The 25,545-nt window shown below is 32.5% G+C and overlaps 4 protein-coding genes across 4 annotated transcripts; 3 read left to right on the forward strand and 1 right to left on the reverse strand.

The window, feature by feature from the left end:
* Positions 1-4,848: 4,848 nt before the first annotated feature.
* On the forward strand, positions 4,849-7,358 carry LOC105128711 (inorganic phosphate transporter 1-4). Its single transcript, XM_011030496.1, has 2 exons — positions 4,849-4,895; positions 5,540-7,358. Exon 2 carries the CDS (start codon positions 5,582-5,584, stop codon positions 7,151-7,153), a length of 1,572 nt encoding a protein of 523 aa, XP_011028798.1. The 5' UTR covers positions 4,849-4,895; positions 5,540-5,581; the 3' UTR covers positions 7,154-7,358.
* Positions 7,359-7,458: 100 nt separating this feature from the next.
* Positions 7,459-10,370, reverse strand: LOC105128709 (actin-depolymerizing factor). The gene is made up of 3 exons (XM_011030495.1): positions 10,158-10,370; positions 9,581-9,846; positions 7,459-7,918 (listed from the first exon to the last, which is right to left on the reverse strand). The coding sequence occupies exons 1-3, from the start codon at positions 10,179-10,181 to the stop codon at positions 7,768-7,770; spliced, it is 441 nt and encodes a 146-aa protein (XP_011028797.1). The 5' UTR covers positions 10,182-10,370; the 3' UTR covers positions 7,459-7,767.
* Positions 10,371-13,338: 2,968 nt separating this feature from the next.
* On the forward strand, positions 13,339-17,114 carry LOC105128712 (chromatin modification-related protein MEAF6-like). Its single transcript, XM_011030497.1, has 7 exons — positions 13,339-13,462; positions 13,563-13,657; positions 13,899-13,999; positions 15,211-15,280; positions 16,339-16,366; positions 16,450-16,510; positions 16,657-17,114. Exons 1-7 carry the CDS (start codon positions 13,450-13,452, stop codon positions 16,760-16,762), a joined length of 474 nt encoding a protein of 157 aa, XP_011028799.1. The 5' UTR covers positions 13,339-13,449; the 3' UTR covers positions 16,763-17,114.
* Positions 17,115-17,339: 225 nt separating this feature from the next.
* Positions 17,340-19,343, forward strand: LOC105128713 (protein root UVB sensitive 2, chloroplastic-like). The gene is made up of 4 exons (XM_011030498.1): positions 17,340-17,760; positions 18,149-18,489; positions 18,571-18,848; positions 19,183-19,343. Exons 2-4 carry the CDS (start codon positions 18,466-18,468, stop codon positions 19,202-19,204), a joined length of 324 nt encoding a protein of 107 aa, XP_011028800.1. The 5' UTR covers positions 17,340-17,760; positions 18,149-18,465; the 3' UTR covers positions 19,205-19,343.
* Positions 19,344-25,545: the final 6,202 nt, after the last annotated feature.

Here is a 25,545-nt window from a genome sequence, read left to right on the forward strand (position 1 = left end):
TGTGAGGGAAGACTAGTGGTATTTTATAGGTGGCTGGTTTAATTAAAAGAGAATTATGGTGGCGGTTTTTTGGTCTTGGCAGTGTATGCTGAATGCCTCTGTTCTTGGTGGAGGGTCTCTGGTTTTTTTTTTTTTTTTTTCCTGTGTTGTTGTGCATTGATGGAGATCCAAGGCTCTGATTACGAGAATAGATATCGGAACTTAATTTAGGGAATTGATTGCAGATTTGGGCTCTAATTCAGAAGCCAAATTTGTGGGATTTGAGAGCTAGAATTGGAAGGTTGAAATTTGGTTTTAATTGCTGGGATTGTTGCTGTAATACATGATTTGAATGGGTTATGAAGACAAAGACAAATCTTTTTATGATTTTGAAGATGTGTTGACACACAAAAGTTAAATAAAAATAAAGAAAATAATAAAATGATTAAAATAGCTAAAATAATTGAAAAGATAATTTTTTTCCAATATTTATGATATTTTATTCAAAATAATAAGGATAAAATATTATATTACAACAATTTATATAAAAAAATCTAACATAATTCATTAGACTTATTAATAAACAAATTTTGTTTTTGTTGATCCCCCCCCACCCAAAATACATCGCATAAATAACTACTAAGATATCATTAATTACACAAAACATCAACGTTACATATATCAATTAAATGGGTTGGTGGGCCAATATTTCAATACGTTAGTGCACTAAGTACAGCTGAGGTATGAACTTGAATTATATATGTGGTGGTGGATTTGAATGAAGATCGGCCGTTCATTCAAGATGGAAAATCCTACGTCCATCATCCACGTGTGGTACTATGATTGCCTCTTATCCTCTAAGCATGTGAAGCTATCCTTATCGATCTGCCCACGGTATCCATGTATTAATTTATTTTTAAGAACAAATATCATAAATTACGTGTTCCTCTTTGCGGAATGCTAGCTGTTGCCGAACGTCAAGCTAGCCCCGTTAGCCTTGTATTTTATTAGTTTTAACAATTTCAATCCCTCATATTCCTAATATTTAATAACAATTAATGTATAACATCAACAATAATCAACAAGGGATTAAAATCTTAAAAAATATTATTAATATGTATTTTTTATAAGATCTTGAAACAATTAGAGTTTTATTTACTTATCTAAATTTATTAAATATTTTTTTTAAGAATGAGGCTTTCTCGAATTAAAAAAAACATTAATAATAATTAGATCTAGATGAAAAAATATTCCTTGATTTTAATTTAATAAAATATCTATAAATAAAAAAAATAAGAGAATAGATTAAATTAAGATAAGAGTATTTTCAGGTGTAGTCAAATATAGATTAATGATGCTGTTGTGGAAGCACTAACATATAGCAACACTACACGACCTAGCTCTTGAACTTCAAATTTGGTGCCTTTGTCCTTTTCAAAGCTACAACATTAGCCAGCCTAAACGGACCCATACGAAATCCATCCACAAATCCATTGGGCTGATGATGTTTTCAAACAGCTTTTGTTACTTTCTGAAAACCATTTTTGTGGTGCTTATTATTTGCTTAATTTGATTCTCAAAAGGAGAGAAACAGTGGAGGTGGTGAGAAAGTTAGTGGAGGTGGTGAGAAAGTTGACAGAGAAAGAGGTAGATTTTTGTGCAGTTTATTGTTCTTTAGACACCTTGATCACGACACTAACACACAAGTAATCATCGAGTCTTCACCCTTTCCGGCTCTCCCCGTCGAAAACTCTAGTTTTCTTGAAGTTTGTCAACGACGATAAGCTCGCCATTATGCCACTAAATTCGTATTACAGTGACTTATTTACTGCGAGGGTATCATAATTGTTTTAACTCAATTTTAGGTTTTTTAAGATGAGAAGTTAAATTAAAAAAAATAAAGTTTGGAAGTTAATTTGATCAAGATTAAAGAAATTAATAAGTCTAGGGATGTAATTAATTATTAGATCGGGTTAATTAATGCAATCAGGGGCTTAATTGGAGAACTATCAAAGTTCATGAATCAATTAGGATAAAAAATGCAAGGAATAAAAGTCCAGGGATCGAATTGAATAGACATTAAGGTCTAAGGGTTTAATTGATTTAATCAAGGGTGAGATTGCAAGAATTAGAAGTTTAAAGAGTTAATTAAAGACTAAATTAAAAAAAATTCAAAACCAAGAACCATTCCGTAAGGCACGCAGCAATTCAAGAGTCTGATCACAAAATTCCAAGGGTGTAATTGAAAAGGTTATTAATGACAAGGACAATTTTGAGCTTAATTGAAAGTTTTTGGAAGTTCGTGGGCTAAATTGAAAAATAACTTTAATTTGACGACATGTCACTGTTCACCCAAATATCGTTTATTCTTTTCTTCGTTCTGAACTAGAGAAGTTGTCTGAAAGGCCATTTATAGAGCGTACTTTCAAGCTGATTTTTCCACTAGATTTTTCTCGAATCATAGTCTAGATTATATTTTTTAAATTTTATTGTATATTTAAAATTGTGATAATTTCATATAAAATAAATTAAAATAAATTATGAAATTTAAAAATATTAAAGTATGAAATTTAAAAAAAATAAATTGAAAGAAAAAAAATAAGAGGCAATTTTTAAAAAAAAAAAGAAAGGAAAGGGAAAAAAACCCAGCTACTTCATTGTTGATACTGGGTTACCAAAGTTCGTTTAGTTTTTAGTTAATTGGTCCAATACTTATATTTGAAAAACCCAGGCAGCCTCTCTTTTCTGCTTCTTGTTCTTCTCTGTTCTACGTTTAAATGACAAATTAGACGTAAATGTTAATTAAAGAAACATGGGGGCAGGGGATATTGAAGTTCAAATTATGTTTCCATTAACTATATCTAAAATGGATTAGCCTTTTACTGTAGATTAGAAAATATATTTTATAATGTAAAGGTTGAGCTATCCGCTTTTTTTTTAAAATACCTTTTGTTTTTTTTTGTTTTTTTATTTTAATGATTTTTTTATTTAATTTAGTTTGTTAATGTTAAATTTTTTATTTAGTTATCGGACTTTCATTACATGGATCTCAGATTTGACGGCCTAACCTGATTTGACTAGTTAATTTGCAATTTTTTTCTTGTTTTTTTCTTTTTAATTAATTTTTTTTTGTTTAGTTTAATTTATTAATGTTAAAATTATTTCTATTTAGTTATCTAACTTTCATAATATGTATCTCGAGTTTGATGGATTAACCTGGTTTGACGGGTTAACCTCGTTAATTTTGGATTAACCCATCAATTTTTTTTTCTATTTAACTATCAAACTTTTTATGATGTGAATTCCAGATTTGACAGGTTCACTTGATTTAAAGGGTTAATCTAGTTAATTCAGATTTTTTTTAATTAATCTATTTAATTATTATATTTTTATGACACCACTTTACAACCAAACTCACTTCAAGACTCTTAGATCTAGTGTTACAGCTAGATTTTTGTAAACATGAGTTATATAAATTTAATATTATTATTAATATTATAAATATTATTCTTGAATTAGGTGTTGCAGATAGATCAAGATTCTTGAATATATTTTTATATAAAAACTTCATACTTTTAAATTTTAATTTTTTTTATATTTTTTGTATAAAAAAATTAACCCATAAAATATATTTTTATTTTTTTTAAAATCTTTTATTGTAAACGACGAATTGATAGTCCAAGCGGCGATCTGTCTGGAAGATGTATTTTCAACTTCCATGCTCATTGCCAGAGATTTTTAGTGGTATTATTATTATTATTATTATTAAATTTTTGAAAAAAATTGAAGATTTCTCGAAGGTTGTGTTAACAAATGTTGCCTTAATCGATAGCTGATCTTATGATTTACTACTAGCCCTAGCTCTAGGATCGTATCCGATCAGCTTCACTTAGAAAAGCTAAGGCAAACATAAAAGAACAACAATAAAAGTTTATATTGAGAATTAAAATCTTGGATTTTTTTTTAATATTTTATGTAGTTTGTGTTTCTTTTCTTATTTATATAATAAAGTTCCAGGTGCGCGCGGAAGGTAATTAGTAATGCAAAAAAAATCTTAATTCCATTGTCTAATTAAGTAAATATCGAATACTAATTTGGAAGATTAGAATTAAGATAAAATCATAGACAAAGCTAAAGCAAACATAAAAGAATAACAATAAACAATCCTAATTTGTTATCCCATACATATCAACAAAATTAATATTATGTTTTAACAAAATCCACCTAATATGATACAATTTAGCAGTCAAAAGATTTTTATTTTGTTTTAGCAAAATCCTAATAGAATTATAATTTTTATTAAATTGTGCGATTTTTAAAAAAAAAAACTTTCTTAATCAGCGATAGTTTACCAAAACTTTTTTCAGCGATGAAAGACACCAGGACGAGCTTAATTACAATATAACTGCATCATCTTATTCATTTCATATACACATGATCAGAAACTGTATGTCCAAAGAATCTTTGCGTCTACTTATTTCATGCTACAGCTGTCCCTAATCCCACTCCATATATAGAGTTGCTTGACTCGGTTTGAGAGACTAAAATGGAAGAAAATAAAAGGGCTACGATTACACAGACAAGATACCCCAACCTGGGATGTTTCTATATCATGTAGCATAATTGAGAAATAATATGCCATGGAATGTGCCAATTACTGCCAACGAAATATTTGAGGTTTGGAAGATATAGTGAAACCGCTAAGATTTTGCAGGAGAGATAGTAGGATATGACCGAGTTATAAGAGCGAGGCTGGAGGGAACGGTTGGTATATTCTTGGAATTTCAGGGAGATTATTTTAGTACTTAAATCCAGAAAAAAATCCTCACCTGGCCTAGACCTCGTCTCCGCCTCCCTCGCCCGACATCTCTACCTCTTCTCTAGTACTATCTGATCAAGAAAGGAAGCAGGTTCAGGTCAGGAAACTGATCTTCGTTGTGCATGTCTTTCTTTCTTTTAATGTTCCTGTTTAATGCTCTTGCAAACTTCATTTGTTGGAGATGACTTTTAAATTAGCAGCATACAATATAAATTAACGATGCATTTTTGCGTTCTTGTGTTTTTCTTTGTTTAAAATTTTGATATAGCTATGATACTGAAGAAGCCGCGGCTTTTCCATTTCATCATTTCTTGAAAATATATATTGATCGCCATCTTTTTGTTTGATTGATTCTTTCTTTTTGGGTTTAGGATCAACAGTTTTTCCTTTTGTATGATTCTTTTCCGGGTTCGGAATATAGAATTAATGACTGTTACCTGTTAATATTTACATCAAGACTAGATTGCCCTATAGGAGTTGGCGACTTTTCTTCGAATGCATTATGTCGAGGGTGCATCTTAAGATTGCAGGGGTAGCGTAACTAGTCTGTGTTGCATGCAAGCTAGCCCGAGCATACATCTATTAACGTCAAAAAACAAAGAAGGTTGCCCTATAGGAGTTGGCGACATTCATGTTTGTCATCTGGCTAATTTGGGTGTTTTGTTCAAGCATTTTGCATGATGTGTAAAGAGTGCATGTTCTTATATATATGTTGGTGTTGTTCAAAAACCATGCATGCAGATATATTAGCGGAGAAGGGTGTGTTAGTGAGCATTGCAAGAAATGGCCAAGGAACAGCTGGAGGTGCTTAACGCACTAGATGTGGCAAAAACACAATGGTACCATTTCACTGCTATCATTATTGCTGGAATGGGTTTCTTCACCGATGCATATGATCTGTTCTGCATATCCCTTGTCACAAAATTGCTTGGCCGCATATACTACCATGTCGAAGGTGCAGCGAAGCCTGGATCATTGCCCCCCAACGTATCAGCAGCTGTTAATGGTGTGGCACTCGTTGGAACTCTAGCCGGCCAGCTCTTCTTTGGCTGGCTTGGTGACAAATTGGGAAGGAAGAGGGTCTATGGCCTGACTCTGATGCTCATGGTCTTATGTTCTGTTTGTTCAGGCCTTTCTTTAGGCCACGATGCCAAGGCTGTCATGTCAACCCTTTGCTTCTTCAGATTCTGGCTTGGTTTTGGCATTGGTGGTGACTACCCGCTTTCTGCAACCATCATGTCTGAGTATGCTAGCAAGAAAACTCGTGGTGCCTTCATTGCAGCGGTATTTGCCATGCAGGGCTTCGGGATTTTAGCTGGCGGGATATTTGCTATAATTATGTCATCTGTATTCGAAGCCAAGTACAGTGCTCCTGCTTATCAAGTTGATCCAATCGCTTCAACCATCCCTCAAGCCGACTATCTATGGAGAATCATTGTAATGGTCGGAGCACTACCAGCAGCACTGACCTACTATTGGCGTATGAAGATGCCCGAAACTGCTCGGTACACGGCCCTTGTTGCCAAGAATGCCAAGCAGGCAGCATCTGACATGTCGAAGGTTTTGCAAGTTGACATTGAAGCAGAGACCCAGAAGATTGAGAAGCTTGATGGGCAACCAGCCAGCTCTTTTGGTTTGTTCTCGTCGAAGTTTCTTCGTCGCCACGGGCTTCACTTGTTGGGAACAGCAAGCACGTGGTTCTTGCTTGACATTGCATTCTACAGCCAAAATCTTTTCCAAAAGGATATCTTTAGCGCAATTGGATGGATTCCTCCGGCAAAAACTATGAATGCAGTTCAAGAGGTTTATAGAATTGCAAGGGCACAAACACTGATTGCTTTATGCAGTACTGTCCCAGGCTACTGGTTCACGGTGGCTTTTATTGATAAAATCGGAAGGTTTGCCATCCAACTGATGGGTTTCTTCTTCATGACAGTGTTTATGTTTGCGATTGCAATTCCTTACAAACACTGGACCCACAGTGAGAATAGAATTGGATTCGTGGTCATGTACTCATTTACCTTCTTCTTTGCAAACTTCGGACCCAATGCCACCACATTTGTTGTGCCAGCCGAGATATTCCCAGCAAGGTTGAGGTCTACCTGCCACGGAATATCAGCAGCATCAGGGAAGCTTGGGGCTATAGTTGGTGCGTTTGGTTTCTTATATTTGGCTCAGAATCAGGACAAGGCCAAGGCCGATGCGGGATACCCTGCAGGTATTGGAGTGCGCAATTCGCTTATTGTACTGGGTGTGGTCAACCTCTTGGGTCTGCTGTTTACTTTCTTGGTGCCAGAATCGAAGGGGAAATCTCTAGAGGAGATGTCCGGTGAAAATGAGGTTGAGGAGCAGTAACGGTGGTCTGACGCACACATGGAAAATAACCGTATCAATTTTATTTTTTTTGGTTAGTAGTTCATTCTCGTATTTTTGCAAATCGAATTCGATTTGCTTCATGTTTGTCTGCGACAGCTTCTAGCGCTGAACATCGTCGGTTAGCCATCAAATTTCCTTCTTTTCCGTTGTAGCAGTGTCCTGTGTCCCTGCATATAAATTTCTGAATTTTTTCTAGTACTTTCCTTGCTTGCTTGTAGCAAATTACGGGGCTGCCTCCAACACTACAATTTTCTCACCTCTCGGCGACAGCAGGGAAAAACGAGGGCAAGGAAACAAGAGTATCTAATAGAAGAAATTTAAAGGATACAAATATGTAGGATTGCCAAGTATCCACCAACTTACATTAAGGAGACAAGAGGGCTTTAAGGAAACTGAATTTAATTTCCACAATAATAGCACAGAGCTTCTATCAGTATTTCCCAATGCTAGTTATTTAAGTAACAGGTAGTTTATCTTGTTCACACAAGGATCCTGTGCATAGCTTAAGGGAACAAGAGGGTTTTAATCCGTAAGTTGGCAAGAGCTCCACAACTTTGTTTTCCATGGAAGAAACCATTAATGTCAGAGACTCTTTAATTTGCACGTTCTCTGATCACCTCAAGATCCATCTCTGTAGGGTCAGTAGCCTGAATCTCATAGTGAATACCATCCAGCTCCCTTCTAAATCTGTCTTTAGATGTGGCATAGAGCATCTTTGCACGGATTCGAGAGGTTGAAGGAGACCTGGTCAAACGGTTATACATTGAATAACTGAAAGTTAGAAGCCTTCAATTATTCTGCAGAGTTGATGAAGCCACCAAAATGAGCATAAACATAGTCAAAAAATCTGCACAAACATAGTTAAAGAAACAAGGAGCAGTGCATTCCCTTGCAAATGCAATAGCAGTGCTCTTGCCCATAAGACAATATATAGAAGTAGATGGGAGACCTCCAGGTTATTTTCATAACAAAGGTTTATCAGTCGTTGGCATGAAACTGGGGCACAACATTTCTTTGGCATACAAGAACACAGGCAAGGAATCAACGCATATTTCAGAAAATTCAAAATCCAGATAACAAATTCTATACTTGCAGTGAGGTTTTCAAAGGCCTATTATAAACAAGTAAAATGATACAATGAGACAAAAAGAAAAAAAAAATTGAAAAGCAATCAAGAGCATAGTATAGTAAAATGGTATTGAATATCAATCCATGCTCTTCAGTGAAATTATCTCTGAGGTAGAACCCCCTCACTCACTTAATGAGATCCTCATCAGACATCAAATTACCGGGTTTAACTAGAAAGGGTGGACTGCAGAGCACAGTTAAATCAGGCTTCTAGTAGCTTTTGAAGCTAAATATCTATTCCCTGTATACTGGGGCAAAAATTCCAACCTGACTTTCATTGTAAACACCAAAAGAAGATGTGCAAACATCTTATCTAGATAGATTTACAAATTACAAGCATACATACAAATCTTATGAGTATAGTAAAATGGTATTGAATATCCATTCATGCTCTTCAGTGAAATTATCTATGAGGTTAGAACCCCCTCACTTACTTAATGAGATCCTCATCAGACATCAAATTACCTGGTTTAATTAGAAAGGGTGGACTGCAGAGCACAGTTAAATCAGGCTTCTAGTAGCTTTTGAAGCTAAATATCTATTCCCTGTATACTGGGGCAAAAATTCCAACCTGACTTTCATTGTGAACACCAAAAGAAGATGTGCAAACATCTTATCTAGATAGATTTACAAATTAAAAGTATATATATACAAATCTTATGCATATGAATGAGTGCAATTGTTAATGTGGACAAATTACAGAAAAACAATGTGCAAATCTGAAGTTACCTTCGCAGTTTTATGTAAGTATTATCATAATCTTAACACTTACAACTTCAGAGATCTTTCTAACTAACAATAAACAGTGGAGGGCTAAACATACGAAGGCAAGACGACTTTCCCTGTGTTACATTGCAAGAATGGATGCTCGTAATTGAACTATTTATGTGCCGATAAATTGCTCATGGAGAAGGGGGGGGGGAAATGCATGTGCTAGTGCAAAAGTGCTTATATTGAAATGTTCAAGGATTCCAAATGCGCCGAATCATTCAATAAGAAACGGAATCAAATCCCATATGTAGTATGCCATCAGACTTGGAAATTTTATGATTGCAACTAGTCAACAATCAAGTAGGAAACTCATCCAAATAACATAGCAAAATATCTTTTGAGGATAAAAGTTAGTAAAACATAACACACGTGTAAAGAATGGCATGGATTTATTATGTCTCAAACAATTTTCAGAAGATCTTGTTAATCCAAATTAAGAATGTCTTATATAATTTTCCAATCCAATCAACCAAATCGAAATTAAGCAAATCAAAGGCAGAAGCTCACCATGCAATGAAGAAGATCTTGCTCTTTTGACAATTCTCAGACGTCACAAAGTCAAAGTCATAAACAGCGTATCGACAGTCGTTCTCAGGCAAAGATGCAGTGAAATCTTCATAGCTCTCAGCTGGCCCACCAGTCTTCTCCACCACAACCTCCTTCTTCTTTTCATCAATTTTGAAGATCACATACCGATGGACCTTCTTCCTCTGAAGTTCCACGAATGCTATTTTGCTGTGATCAGCAACACCCATGCCGGATGATGCATTGGGCTATAAATTTACAGTGGATTAATAAAAACAATAACTTGTCAAATCAAAACACAACTTGAAAGTATAAAAATTCATTCTTTGAAGAATGATAGGAAATGGGTTCAACCCAACAACAATTTAGCTCTTTTTTATCCCTAAAGATCAAATCTTTATTAACAAGAGAGAGGAAAGGGAGCAACTTTTGGCATAAAAATATCCCTAGTTAACATAGATGAGCAAAACCAAGCATCCACAGACAGTCAAAGCAATCTCATGTTAGAAAGAGAAAACAAGCCCTTGTAGATATAAACAGATAAGGAGATGGGGCTTACCCGACTTGCTCCCCTGAAAGACATGGCAGCTTACAAAGAGCTGTGAGAATTGTAGCAGTGTGAAGATCAGCAACAAACAGCACAAGCTGCTTTAATTACAAGAACTATATAAAAAAAAAAGGTTTCCACTAGTGGTGGCCAAGTTTTCGACGGAAAGGCAGGAAAAAAAATAGAAAAAGAATAAATACACAAGACTCAAAAGGGGAGAGAGAGAGAGAGAAATCCTTGAGTGATACTGTAATGGTGAAAAAGAAAAGAAATAGAAAACGGAAATTTAGTGGGGGGCGTTTGGAAGGATGATAATAGTCGTTTTTAAAGTATTTTTTATTTTAAAATATATTAAAATAAATTTAAATTTTTAAAAATATGTTAGTTTAAAATAAAAATAATTTTTAAAATTTTTCAATGCACTTTTCAATGCCAAACACTCAATAAAAATTCTGCAGTGTAGGGTTGTCGCTTGTGGGGTAGTGAATTGTAACGTGAAAAGAATAGTTATATGAGTTAATTCGGTGGTTGAACCATTTAGAGATTTGAGTCCGATGGAATGTTTCGGGTTAACTTGAATCTTTTTATAAAAAAAACAAACTTTAAATAATGCTGTTTTTTTTAAAAAAAATCACCGACCAGTCCATCTTAGATCAATGAGTCACTTTATTATTATGGCATGTGAAAGATTCGTCTGTTTGGTATTATAATGTGAAATATTTTTTATTTAAAAATATATTAAAATATATATTTTTATTTTTAACATGACATATTAAAATTATAAAAATTATTTTAATATCTTTTCAAATAAAATATATTTTTAAATTTTGTAAAAAATAAAAATCATTATCAATCACTCGAGAAACATGAGCAGGGGAGCGTACGGGTTTTTCACCTACAATTTCCTGTTGCGAGAGGGAAAAAGTAGAGGACATAGGTATTGTTAGGTTTCGATTGGTATTACAGCGTGACAGTAACTTTTTTTTTTAATAATTTTTTATTTTAAATTAGTTTTTAATATTTTAAAATTAATTTGATATGTTAATATTAAAAATAAATTAAAAATAATAAAAATATTTTAAATAATAAATATTTTAACAAATATTCTTCTATATTCTCATTGTAGGTGTTTGATCTTTGCGAGTGTGGCTGTGTATTTTTTTAATATATTTATATTTTAAAGTTATCTTAACATTTCGAAGACATCCTAATTTTAGTGTTTGATAGAAAAAAAATTAGATTTGCCTGGTTTAGATTTATAAATATAGATAAACCAACCATGACTAAAATTAATTTATCTAGAATTATAAATTTATTATTTTGGATCACCATCACAAAAGCTTCCTCGAAAATATACACATTCTTTTCATCCTCGGATGTTCCACGTGGCATACAGATGCGAGGCCTTAAGGGTGTGATGCGACCCCACACGGCTTGGAACGGGAGAGCTTTGTTTGTTGGGGTGAGGGGTCGTCTTCATTAATAGTCGACTAATTGAATTGCTGAGTTATTTTGATAGTTTTTAAGAAATGAAATGAAATTTCCGAGGAGACCTAAAGTCAAGTTTAGGACAGCTGTCCAGTCCTATCATTTTAAACAAGGGAAGATTGCATGTCTATTATTTGGCATGAAATTTCATACCACAATGAGTGGTTGTTTCTTGCTTAGAAAACTACTTGTTTTTTTATAAAAAAATTTTATATATAAATATTAAAAATAAAAATAAAATATTTTAATTTATTTTTAATTAATTAAAAACTATCCATCATGTGCTTGAAAATGCTGTAACTTTTATTTGTTGTATGTATTTTATATAAAAATTATTGAAAAATAATATAAATTATGTTTTGAGATTCGACGTAATAGTTTAAATTATTGGGTTGAGATTATTTTTTAATATAATTTTATAGTTTTGATAACCAAGTGATCATAAATTCAAATCTCTTCATCTTTATTTATTTAATAAAAATTAAGTATAAAATAATGTGTGATTGTACAAGTTTCAAGTCCAAAAAACTATTGAGTTGCAATAATTTTTTGATAAAAATATATTAAATTGATATTTTTTAGTATTTTTTAATAGTTTTGATATACTAATATTTAAAAAAGCAATATATTTTTTAAAAAAAAAACACATAACAAAGGCACAACTTCACATTATATCAATGCAAATAATACTTATTTTATTAAAAATAAATATGCGTGGCTTTTCTGTTTGTATAGCTTGGAAATAACCCTGAAAGGAAGAAGTGATCACTCTCAACATTTAAAAAAGAAAAAAGAAAAAGCAGAGAACTTATGAATGAAAAATCAAAGGATAAGAAAAGGCAGGTGAGCCCAGCAGAGACAGACAAGCTGACCAAACACTACAAAAGGACGGTGCGTTGCATCAACGCTACTACCTCTAACTTTCGGCCTTCACAATATTGAACAACGAATCTTGTATCATCACCGGGCCCCACTCCCCCGCCAAGTGCGCTCTCGACAATCACCCACTTGTTTTTTTTTCCCACTTTGAATCTTAATAAATCTTGTTAATAGTTAATTAGGTATATTTATTTTTTAGATTTAAACTTTTAAATTGATATTTAAAAGAATTTCTTATATCCACGTAAACATACTATATTTATATATTAAAATAGATGCTTAATATAATCTTGAACATCAAACTTTAGCTCTCATTTATACATAAATTGTCATAAAAACACACTTGTTATCGTAAAAAAAAGACATTTTTTAATTATTAATAATTGTTATACTAATCAAAACTATCCAGTTTTAAACACATAAATTAATTAGGTTTAATTTATTTTTTAAAAAATAATATTATTTTAAAAAAATGAACTTATTCAAAATAAATCTTGAATTAACAGTGCATCCAAATTAATGTATTTTTAAAGGGTATTTTTCTCTGAGAATCTAAACTTTGATAATTTGAGATGCACATGCACATACCATCCGAGCTCCCCGCACGTGCATGTGTATGTCCCTCCCTTACGTGTATCAACGTGATCTGCTCGCCGCGTCCTGCTGAACCTTTTCTAATATTATAATTTATTTATTTGTATTTTCTACAAGGTCAGGCTCAATATCAAGCCCAGATTATTCGATATCCAGACTGGGGCCCATTAATCCAAACCCGATGATACTGCCGTTATTTTATTAATTTAAAAAACAAAAACACGTGTCAGCTATCAGGTTCTTAATTTTTCTTTTCTTTTTATGTTTGTCCAATTTTTCGTTTAGGGTTTTTCCAACCCTGTAAACTTTGATCTCTAAATTGTTCAAAATTCTCGCGCGCAAAATGGATGCCGAAGGTAACCCGCTGATTTCACAATGGCCTTTGTTGAATCGGTGTTTGACTTTCTGTTGCGATGTGATTAAAGTTGATGTATTTATTTTATTGTTTATAATTAGGGCTAAGAGGGTCTTCAAATCCAGCTGCAATGCTTGCTAATCTTTTAAGCAAAAGAGCCAAGCTGCATGATGAGCTTCGTATTATCGAAAAACAGGTTCTTTATTCCTTAATTTTACTATTAATTTGAATAATACTCTTAAATTTGGTGCTGCCATACTGTTTTTCTTTCTGGGTTCTGCAGCATTGCCCAAAGTTTCGACTCTTTAAGCAACAAGTTGAATTTTTTGGCAGAAATTTTCTCTGGTTCTGTTTTTTTATGCTTGAGTTGGTCAGGTGGAACTAGGTTTATATCATTTTTGTTTTGATTATAACAAGGAAGCATGTTCTTGATTCAGGTATATGATTTGGAGACAAGTTATTTGCAGGATCCGGGGCAGTGTGGCAATGTATTGAAAGGTTTCGAAGGGTTTCTATCTTCATCTAAGAACACTGCACTGTATGGAGTGGATATTATGATTTTCATTATTTCCTCCGCTTTAATACAAATAGTTTTTCCACCCTTGTCTCTATTTGTGAAGTTCCTATTTTGATTTTTTGTTCCTCCTTGTATGTTGATATTTGAAGTCATGCATACAAAAATTCATGTGACATAGATACTTGTAATTTGCAGAAATTTGATTGGTGCCCTTGGTTATAGGTCATGAAAATACTTGTTGCTACAATAACTGATAGCACAAAAAAATGACACAGAGGGTGGACACGAGCAATTATTAGCTTCCTAGTTATAATGAACGAGTGCGAAGAAAGCAAACAGATTTATCTTAGTGTTAATGAAAGCCATATGACTGAGGTATAGGTAATGATGGATCACAGCTTTTTCCTGTGAGGTTGATTATGTGTAATAGGGAAGCTTTGACATGTGAACCTATTATAGACAAACGAGAATAGATGCTTTACATTGTCTGGTCCCTTCTATACAGTAACATTCATAAAAAAGTGGAAGATAAAAACACAGCAACACGCATATATATAAATGCCTCCTTTGGGTTTTGAAAGGGATTTGGAAATATTACCTGTTTGAGATGTGGAGTCACTGGAGGCTTGTTGGGACACTTTTTATAATACTAGGAGTAATTCTAGTTATTTGGATATAGTGTTAACCCAATGTTGAACTGTGTTTGTTTGTACCCGATGCCTCTGACCCAGGATATGGTGGGATTCTTTGTATGCCTCTGACCCAGGATATGGTGGGATTCTTACACAAGGTCAAGATAACAAAGAACAAGTATTCCAGTACACATTCGTCCACTAGAATAATTGCTAGAAAAATTACTCTACTATTAAAATACAAGATAACAAAGAACAAATATTCCAGTACACATTCGTCCACTAGAATGATTGCTAGAAAAATTACTCTACTATTAAAAAGGAGATCCTTTCAATGGTTCTTTGTATTATAAAATTTCAAAGTAATTTATTAAATCAAAAATTTCTTTTACGTATTGACTGCAAATTTGCAAAAGAAGTTTTACAAAAAAAATCCAAAATCTTGTTTCAAAACAGATTTTTGCTCAATGGATATATATATGCGTGTTGCTGTGTTTTTATCTTCCACTTTTTTATGAATGTATGCATATACATTTTGGATTTGGATTCGGGTGGATCACCATGCATATTATGTAATTGACTTCAAGCTTATAATCGCAGCTTAAAGCGGTCTAGGAAGTTCCAGCCTGAAGATAGGCTCTTCTCATTGTCTTCAGTCACCTCACCAGCAGTATGTGTTATAAGTCTTAAATGCTTAGTAATGGCAGCACTTCCAATTTTTTTTTATTTTCTTTCTCTTAACAATATTTTTCTTTCTGTCCTTATAAAGGAGTTTCCAGGGATGCTCAATGTATATGCTAGGAAAAAAAAAAGGAAAAGGAAAGAAATGGAAACCAAGACAAACTGAAAATAGTCATTTATAATGAACCTAATTGCTTGAGAGATGGTTCTAACTTAGGAATTTCTCTTTTGAAAGATACGGTGTTTTGCTAAAGCCGTGCCAAAAGGTGTATGAAATGCCTTGTAATTCGGGTGATGAGAATTCTGAAACATGTGATTGGTGCTTTTCACCTCACATTGAGTTCTCTGAATGTAAAAGGGATCTATTAAAAACTGACATGAAGTATCCACAAAAGGTTGTTTTTTCTTGAAAAAAGCTTCAGACTAAAGCACAAAAAAATTGTCTGTCAGCATCTGAACTCATTAACAACTGGAAAAAAAGACCAGATGGTTTACACATGACAACCATGCCTTCATGAATTTTTGGAGTTTTATTAGTCCTGGTGTATATACCTGTATGACAAGGCTGCTATGACCCTGATGCTAGGGCGTGCTTGGGTTTGAGTTTTCTGGAAAGGTTACGGTGCAGCCATTTGGAATTCAAGCCATAATAGCTTGGAGATCGTATGGCAAGGCATTCTGCTTTCCTTAAGAGTACCTCTACTATATGGAAAACTTGTTGAAGAAAATATTACTGCTCCTGAGTTGTTCATTAGGCATGACTAAATAGAAATGGGATCATGGAGTCTGAAAGTTGCATGTCATTTTGAATTTTATTTTGCTTTTACACAATCCTGTCTATGGTATATGTACCTGGTTTTTGAGATGCTGCCTGGTTTGGTGATAAAGCTCCATTGGAATCACTGCTGGATCATTTAGGCTTGAGACGTTCTTTTTGTTGACCTTTCAACATATCAAACAGCTTCTGATATTTCTCCCCAGACATAGGCCCGTTAGGAATTTGCTCTATATGTCACTCATATTTCCCTTCCACTTTACGTTTTTCAGGCTGAAGAACAAGCAGCTGGACGAGATGGTGAGCCATATAAAGAAATGGCACAACTTTGCTTCCTTTTTTTTAAAAAAAGAAAAACTAATGCTCCATCCTGTTTATCACAGAAGGGCGGTCAGAATATGGTGTAGGTCGATCCAAGGGTGGAGGCATATATGCAAACGGACAGTGAGTACTACTTAGATCAGTCTGAACCTTATGTTATAACTATAATCTATGGTTTATGAATTATTGGGATGACTTGTTAAATTTAAATGATGACATTGAGAATTTAGAATGTGACAATATATAGCTTCACCTGATTTATTTTTCAGAGGAAAGCCAAAGAAGGGAAGAGGTGCATCAAGAGATACTAAAAGAACAAGGCCTTCAGCTGATCCAGATTTTGACTACGATGATGATGCAGATTTGACATTGTGAAAAGTTGTTGCGTAAGATTATATGCCAGTTGGCCATTGCATGGTCTCTCGATCCTAGATGAGAATTCTCCACAGAACCTCGCATCCGTTGAGTAGTTCAAGGCTTCAAGCAGACAAACCTACTTGTACTGTAATGCTTTGTTACAAATGATCTACATCCTAAAGCTGAATTAACAAACCCACTTGCTCTATAATGCGTTGTTACATTGTCTAAATCCCAGAGATGAATTCCCTGTGTACATGCTACCAACTGTTGTTTTCGTCAAAGAAAAGAACAAACTTTTTCATTGTATCTTTGCAGCATAGTTGATAACTTGATATGTTAATGATATGATTAAATTACAGAACCTGAATTCAAGTGCTCCTTTTAAAGACGAATGACATTCTCTTGTAAAAGCTGAAGAAACTAGAGGTCCATGATTGTCTGCTTGAAAGTTGAAATTCAGTTCGATGCTGTTAAAATGAAATGGGTGTGTCCCTCTTGAATATCTGCTAAAACTCTAGTTTGTTTTTGAAGTATAATTTTTTATAAATTGATTTAAAAATAAAAAGGGGATCAAATCAGATACCCGCTATTGAAGAAATTCCGCCCTGATTCGATCCGACTGGGTTGAAAACGAAGATACAAAGTAAATTTTACATGAAGAAGATTTGGCTCGGCGTATTCGATCTCGTCCTCGCTTTTCTTTATTGATTATAACCACGGGCTCTTTACTTTATGTCGATGTCCTCTCCTAGGGTTCCTTCCCTCACTTGTTACTAGCAGCTCTTCCTTTATACCTAAGATAAACCTATTCTTTTTCAAAGCAAACACTCAAGAGTCGAAAGAATTCACAATAGAAAACAAAGTCAGAATAGTTGAATAGCTGCCCAAAAGCTAGCCACCTAGAAAAGAGATCGAGCGAGCAAAATCCAACTCCAGCCAGATTCATTGTCATCACTAGTTCAATACAAATGGACCAAATTGATGAAATGCGAGTGTAAAACATAAATATGAGGGTAAGTTTGATGAAATATTTTGTTAAGGGGTCATTTGTCGAATTATCATGAGCACATGGGCTAAATTGGGGGATAGCAGCTCGTCTCTATTTATGTCGGCGTTCAATTGATTTAATTATATTTTATTTCCTAGAATGAAGTCCTTTTTCCGATATTTTCAAACTCTAATTTCCTTTCTCTTTTATGCATTCTTACAAACATTTGGAGTGCGTGGTTGTTTCATTTCTGGAAAATAGTTTGATCCTTCTATTCCGTGTAACCGTAAGCCATGTGGACCAAATTAAATCCTGGGCTTCTTTAATTTTGATAAAAGAAGCCAATAATTATAATAAAGTTTGCAGCTTGGGGAGTTTAAGTTCAGCTTGTGACATTTGTATGCAAACAACAGGTTAATGAAGTTGATGATGCAGGACCAGTGTATCACAGAGTCGTTGAATCTTTCTCGAACAAGTTTTTTCCTTCAGGATATCAATGCAAGTTAGTTGGTATTGGCAGTGCGAACTTGGCAACTGTATACTCACAACCGGGCAGCTTTATTGTTATATATGGCTTATGAAAAAAAAAAAAAAGCCTAGTGTGAATGAGGGATATCTTAGATGCACGTGATTTCGTGCGCTGCAACACTTTTCTATTGTACACGTTTGTTGTGTTATTGAAGAAATACGAGCCATCCCTGTTAATACATTGAATCCACAGAGGACGGCAATGGCTGTGGGTGATTTTGTCAAGGTTTGTTTTACAGTTCGGCATGCCCTGCTTTTGCTTTTTTATTTCCACCTGACTAATCTCGTCTACTTTCATCTAACTCAGACAGGGAAAATACGAAGCCCTGCAGATCTTAGATATCGTGAAGATCTCTTGTTCCCGGGAGGATTTGTAGAAGATGCTGGCAATGTAAAAGTTGGACAGGCTTTGTACAGAGTGGTGAAGCCTTCAAAACTTAATGAATTGAAAGAATTATTTCCTGAGGAGAAGTTTATTCCAAGTCCTGGAAATAAATGGATTGATTTAGTATTGGATCAAAACGCCACTGGTGAAGATGCACTGAAGGGATGGCTGGTTGCTGCATATGCTTTGAAGAAGTTTTCCCATGAGTTTAGTGCTTACGGCTTGTGAAGATGAATGGTGTATTCAATCCATTTTTATCCAAGCTGCAGGCCAAAGGGTGGCATACAGATCGTTTTATTGATGGAACAGGAAGCTGGTTTTCATGGTAGCATTTTATAGTTTTGGGTAATATTTCAATCCCTCGAGATACGAAGAATCTCTGTTAAGAGTATAACTGAGTAGGCAGCCAGTTAAAAACACTTTTTGCCTTCTTGCCTTTACGACTTTGCATCTGTGCTTGTTTAGGAGGGGAGCAAATTCTTTTTCCCCTTGAAGCTTTTTCTTCATTTATTTTTCCTGTCGAGCCTTCATAACCTCATTAGCGAAAGGGTCCTAGTGAAGTTGAGATTGAAGGACAGAAGTGAGTTCAATCTCCAACTATATTCAAAGAGTTATCAAATATTGTTGGACTGGAACACCGACACAGGAAATATATTTGAATAAAATATGGAGTTTAATAATCCATCAATTGAAAACAACACGACTTCATTTTCTAGCCATTATCTTTTGCAGGAATTCAAAGCGTAAGTGCGATTAGACGTAATAGCAGCCATCTGATGATGCATCCCCCTGCAACTTTAAGTTCACAAGGGGAGGAACTGTAATAATAAATGAGCAGCAGCCAGTATAAAATCAGCAAGATTCTTCGTGAATGGAACTTGACTGCGAATGAACTATTAAGGGGCTGCTCGAGGTCCTCGTGTAATTCAAGTTTTATAATTTTAATTTTTTAATTAGTTTTTTTATATTTTTAAATCGTTTCTATATGATGATATAAAAATAATTTTTTAAAAATAAAAAATATTATTTTCATCAATTTTTAATAAAAAAAAATCACTATGACAAAACTATTTTATAAGATGAGAATCTCCGCCTCTTCATCTCTATTATAATGTGAGCACTGCCTAACATTTATTAAACGATAATGATAATCAAGTTCATAAGATTTAATTTCAGTTCAGAAACTCATACTTTTATGAATTATTTTATATTTTTTCCCTTAAAAACTCAAAATATTTTGAATGACCTGGCTCCTAATTTCAATCTGCCGTCCAAAACGCTCGAGTATTCTAATTCCTCCCTCGTCTTGACAAGTGGGGATATACAAATTTCTTTGAAAACTAATGCTATCTACCACATAATGCCTTCTTTCCCCTTTTCAGATTTGTAAAACAAACAAAGCATATCTGGCAAATTTTCCATGTGTACATCTTTGATTGAAGACTCTAATTTCTTGCAAAGAGGCGAAGTGGGCGATGAAGAAGAGTCTGCATGGTTGACTTGATGCTATGATACAGGAAGGAGCAAGTGTGTAAACTGCCTACCCCATTCCCATTAGACCACGGCAGTATAACTAGTAATCATTATCAGTGTCACCATGCACAAGTCATCGTCTTGCACAATGAATTGGGCCACTGCACGCATTCAAGTCCAATTTTTCTGGAAAAATTACACCTTGGTAAGAATTCTTATACAATTACAGGCGTTGAAAAAGTTGAAAAAACATCTGGAAAATAATATAGATTGAAAACAAAACTGTTTCTGAACTGCAGTTTTGTATATAATTGTTGTTGAAAATAATGGTTGTTTTAAGAATTCATATCCCATTTAAATTCATCAACATGCATAAAAAGTTGAAAAAACCCATTTGTTTTTAAACTTTTCTATTTTCTAAATATCTTTTCAACCTGTATTATTCTCCCAAGATTTTTGCCAAACTGTCTTAGAGTTGTAAAATACACATCAAAGTCAGCCTAAAATGATCATTGAGAACCAACCTGAAGCTCGATGATCTTCGAGTCTTTTTACATCCGCTGCTAAGTGGATTTCTTATACCCTAACATTGACAGCTGCTTGCAACCTTTACATATCGTAATAGAAGTTTCGTTACTTTTGATAACCCCTCATGTCGTCAATTTACACAATTCCATTCGAAATGTTCTTCTCCGGAAAGTGACACAGACACACAGCCCAGGTATACAAGACCACTCGAAAACATGAGCAGCCCGGTAACTTCCTCAGATGAAGAGTCAATCCCTTTACCAGGTTCGTGGTGTGTGTGTGTGTGTGTGTGTGTACGCACCGATCCTCATCAAACGACTATTCCCACCCTGTTGTGTGTGTGTGTGTGTGTGTGTGTACGCACCGATCCTTATCAAACGACTATTCCCACCCTGTTTGTAACTTGGAAGAACGAAATAACAAAGTGCTTGTTCCTGTTTTTGACTTGAAATGTAGTTTGCTATTTTCGATGTGATTGATAGTATAGTTGAACAAAACAAATTTAAAAAAATGAAATTTTATTTTGTTTTAAATTAATATTTTTTTGAATTTTTAAATTGTTTTGATGTAAAAAATAATTATTTTAATATATTTTTTAAAAAATAAATTAAAATGCAATTTTTATAATGTATACCAATTCTACTTTTACAATTTTGCATAAACGATATTATGTTGTCGTATTTAAAGTTGTTAAAAATATATTTTTAATATGGTATAAAAAATATAAAATTAAATTAAATTATAAAAATAAATTATAAAATTATAAGAAATTTTAAAATACATTAAAAAATAAAAATTTATATTTTAAATAAAAATTTATATAGTTCAAGTATATTAAAATACATGTAGCATGGTACAAATATTTATATTAATTAAAAAAATAAAAAATAAAAATTGATAAACTCAAATAGGAAAAATAAATAAAGAAATGCTCACAACAAATGTTATTAACTCAAAACTAAATAGGTGAGCATCATCAAATTATATAAAATTATCATAAATAATGATTTTTTTAACATAAATAGAAACAATGATTGATTGAAATGATTGATTGAAAGTAGTTTTTTTTTTTTTTTGCAGTTATTTAAAGATATTTTCAAACCAAAAGCAATTATACGTCGTAGATTTAATTAAAGATAAAAATCAAAGGATCCATCTAATGTTGAAAGGGTTTTTTGCCTATGCTTACGATTAAATGTTATTCTTAAGGATTTTGACAAATCAAATTGTTCAAGTAATTTTCTTTCTGATAAGTTTATATAAAATAATTTTTTTTTCAAATAGTTCCAAGCATATTTTTATATCTTCATAAAATATTCATAATACATCTAAGAAAACAAATTCAGATTTGAATAAAAAAAATTAAATAAGTTTCTCGACGGCAATGCCTATCTCCTTCTGTCTCGAGAGGCCCAAGTTCTATGATCAATGTAGAGGTTGTCGAAACGCCAAATGTCATGAAAATGGTAGTCACTCTAATTCAGCATTTACGTCTTTGATCTTTCGATTTGGGGAAGGGGAAGGAAAAGTGGGGGAGTGCTGACTCAGCACTCAGCAACTGTTTTAATTTTTATGTAAAATCGTCAAATTGATCTGTTTTAAGCGATTTTAATGAGTTGTACTGATTTTACATGAGTTTTACAGGTTTTAATTGATTTTATTAATTTTTAAATTTTTATTCTGATTTAATATGTTTTTATGTTTTGATTTGTAAAATTATATAATTTTATGAGTTAAAATATATTTTTGATAACCTTGGTCACATTATTATAAACTCAGATAGTGTAAAATCTAATCAATTAAACTTTTAAAAATAAAAACTAATGATAATAATAATAATAATTACATTCACTATTACAAAATGTCATTTTAGTAGTAATTATTGTTCAATAGCTATACCGGCACTTTGCAAATAATTATTTTTATTATACAATATTATATATTTAATTAGCGACATTTATAATTTTAAAAGACAATTATATTAATTTCAGCAGTAATAATGACAGATTCTTCCTGATATTAGAACTAAAAACATTTTTCCAAGTGTCATTGAGAAATTTGAACGAGTTTGTAATTGTAGGATAAAAAGGGCGTAATACTAGAGCCTTTTTACTAATTAATTTGCAGATCTAAGATTTCAATTAGGAGGGTTTGTTGATAATTAATCGGGAGGATTATGTGAATTTTTGCAACATGAAAATCCATTAATTTTAGAAAATAGTTGCTATTGGGTTTAAAGTAAATATGCTTGGAGAACTAATACAATAACATCAAGATTCTTAGATAATAAAATAAAAGAATATTCTTATAACATTGAGAGAGAACTTGTTTAGTTTTGTATAAAATTAAAATAAAATTATCTCTAAACAATCAAATTACTTGTATTTATAAAATTAAAATAACATTATCTCTAAACAATCAAATTACTTGTATTATAATGTTAAATGATCAAAGCAGAAGGAATTACTCCAACCAAAACCATGACTTTTAAATAAAAGAAAATGAATGAATCAACTTCAAATTCAACCATGACTTTTAAATGAAAGAAAATGAATGAATCAACTTCAAATTCAAACATCAAATCAACATGCTAATCATGTATCTTAAGCATTTGGTTCACACTTCAAGTTAGAAAATATATCCTTTTCAAACTTTCATTCTTTACACTTTGATTCTCAAACTTTAATTTTTATTTATTTTAATCCCAAGCTCTTTTAATATAATAATCTAACATTTGAATTCAAACTTTCTTATACCTAACTTTCAATTTTGTGAAGTTGATAAATGTTTTTTTAAGATTCTTCGTGCAACACACATATGTGACTTTTGAGAGTGATTTAGTAATAGTTTTTTTTTTTTTTTTTGCTTATCATGTTTTTATGGTCATTTTATAAAAACTAATTTTATTTCATTCTTGAAAGATAAAATTTTAATAATAAAAAAAAAACCCCCATGGACTTTAGTTTTTTTGTTGTTGTTGTTCTAAGACTCTCTATTGGTTTTAAACTTAGAGGTGAGTTCTGAATATGTTGTCATACATATACATATTTTTCTTGAGATTTATCTTTGGACTCAATGTATTTTGCTCTCTCGACCCAAAAAAAATCGATGTAATTGTAAATTAATTATTAAGATGCAAGATCTTCATTTTTATATCTATGCGTAGTACCTTTTTTTCCAATGCATTTCTGAATTTATTGGAAACAAATTGTTGCCACAGCCAGACCGACGTTCTAACGTAAAATTAAGCATAAAACTAAAATACATTGGGTTTTCATTGTAGTTATTTTTGTTGCATATTCTCTTAGAAGTGGATTAAAATAATTGATTTTTATATAAAAAAATTAATTTGATCTTTGAATTTTTTTTCTTTGTAATTGAGCCATTTTGAGTCCAAATTTACATCCAATTGCCTTTTTTTTTCAAGGCAAGGGCTGAGTTGAAAGTCAGAAGACCAAAATGACAGATCATATAAGTGGTGACTTTGAATTTCATACAAAAATTTTACTTTAGTGCCCCTATTTTTTTGATTTATAGGTGATTTGACCCCTTTAGTTTTCAGAAATTAAATTTTAGTACCAAAGTTCATTCCTCTCATTTTTCAATCAATTTTTGTTATAGGAGAGAGAAGCTAGCCATATTCTACCTTAGAGAGAGAAAGTTATCGTTTATACCTTTTTCGATCACCAAAATAGTTGAAATTAGTGTTAATGAGTTATTTACAGTGAGAAAAGTCTTATAGTGGTTGTTTTAAGCCTCAATTTTACCTAAAAAACATATCTAAGTTAAGAAAGAGAAAATTTATTCAATTTAATTTCTTGATTTGAGATGTTTTCTGAGTAAGATGCTAAATTGGTCTCTACATGTTGTAGGACTGGTTTTTAGCTCTAAATGGGTTGAAAAATAGGTTTGGTAGGTTGAAAACCTTGACTTTGTAACCACCACGGTGGTGGCTAAAATCTGAGTTGAGAGATGATGCATCGTTTAACTTAACAGGTGACACATCATCTTGTATTTTAAAAGAAAGAAATCTTGTTATCCACCTCTTTTAATGAGGAAAAAAAAAGAGCAGGTCTAAATGTGTGAGACTGGCCTGTTCCTTCAAGAGGCTAGTGTATTGGGCTTTTTTTTACTTTTTATTTAGATATAAAAAAAAAATTAACCTAGTTAATTCCACGATCCAAATTGCAAGTTTCACAAATTAAACAACAATATCTATATTTTTTTTGTTTAATGCACTTTTAGTACCTTATCAATGATCTATTTTATTAATTAACTTAAAATTAAAAAAATATCATTTCATCTTTCGTTATCAACAAATTGTTTTTTCTATCTTAGTCCCACATGTCTATCATGTTTTTTTTTTTTAAAAAAAAAGTATTTCATTAGAAAATATCACATTCTATTTATTTTCATGTAAATCTATTAAATAAAAAATAATATATGGCATAGATAATTTATGGAATCCGACAACGTGTATGACTTGCATTAAAAGTTTGGTTAGTTGGCTCAAGCTTATTTGGGATTTTTTTTGCTAATTTTATCTTTCAACATTAAATTAATTCAAGATTTAGATTCTTAGTTTGTTTTTTTCAAAATTTTACCCATAGCTTTTACATATCAACCCGGAATGACTTATATTGCACCAATGTGTTTCATTCTCAATGTTAAAAATATCATTTAATATGCAACTGATTTTAAATTCATGGATAAAATTTATTTATTTATTTAAAAGACACATTACCAATATCTAGATTTTTTTTTGTCTGGTTATTTTTTTGTGTAGAGCAGGTTGATAGGCTAGCCTAGGTGTCATTTTGGTATCAATGAGTTTCATTTTATAAAGACAATTTGACCTAGGTGTTTTTTTTCTTCTCCTTACTTGAGGAAGTAGAT

This window comes from Populus euphratica, unplaced genomic scaffold (assembly GCF_000495115.2).
Source record: "Populus euphratica unplaced genomic scaffold, PopEup_1.0 scaffold11.1, whole genome shotgun sequence".
Classification (NCBI taxonomy): domain Eukaryota; kingdom Viridiplantae; phylum Streptophyta; class Magnoliopsida; order Malpighiales; family Salicaceae; genus Populus; species Populus euphratica.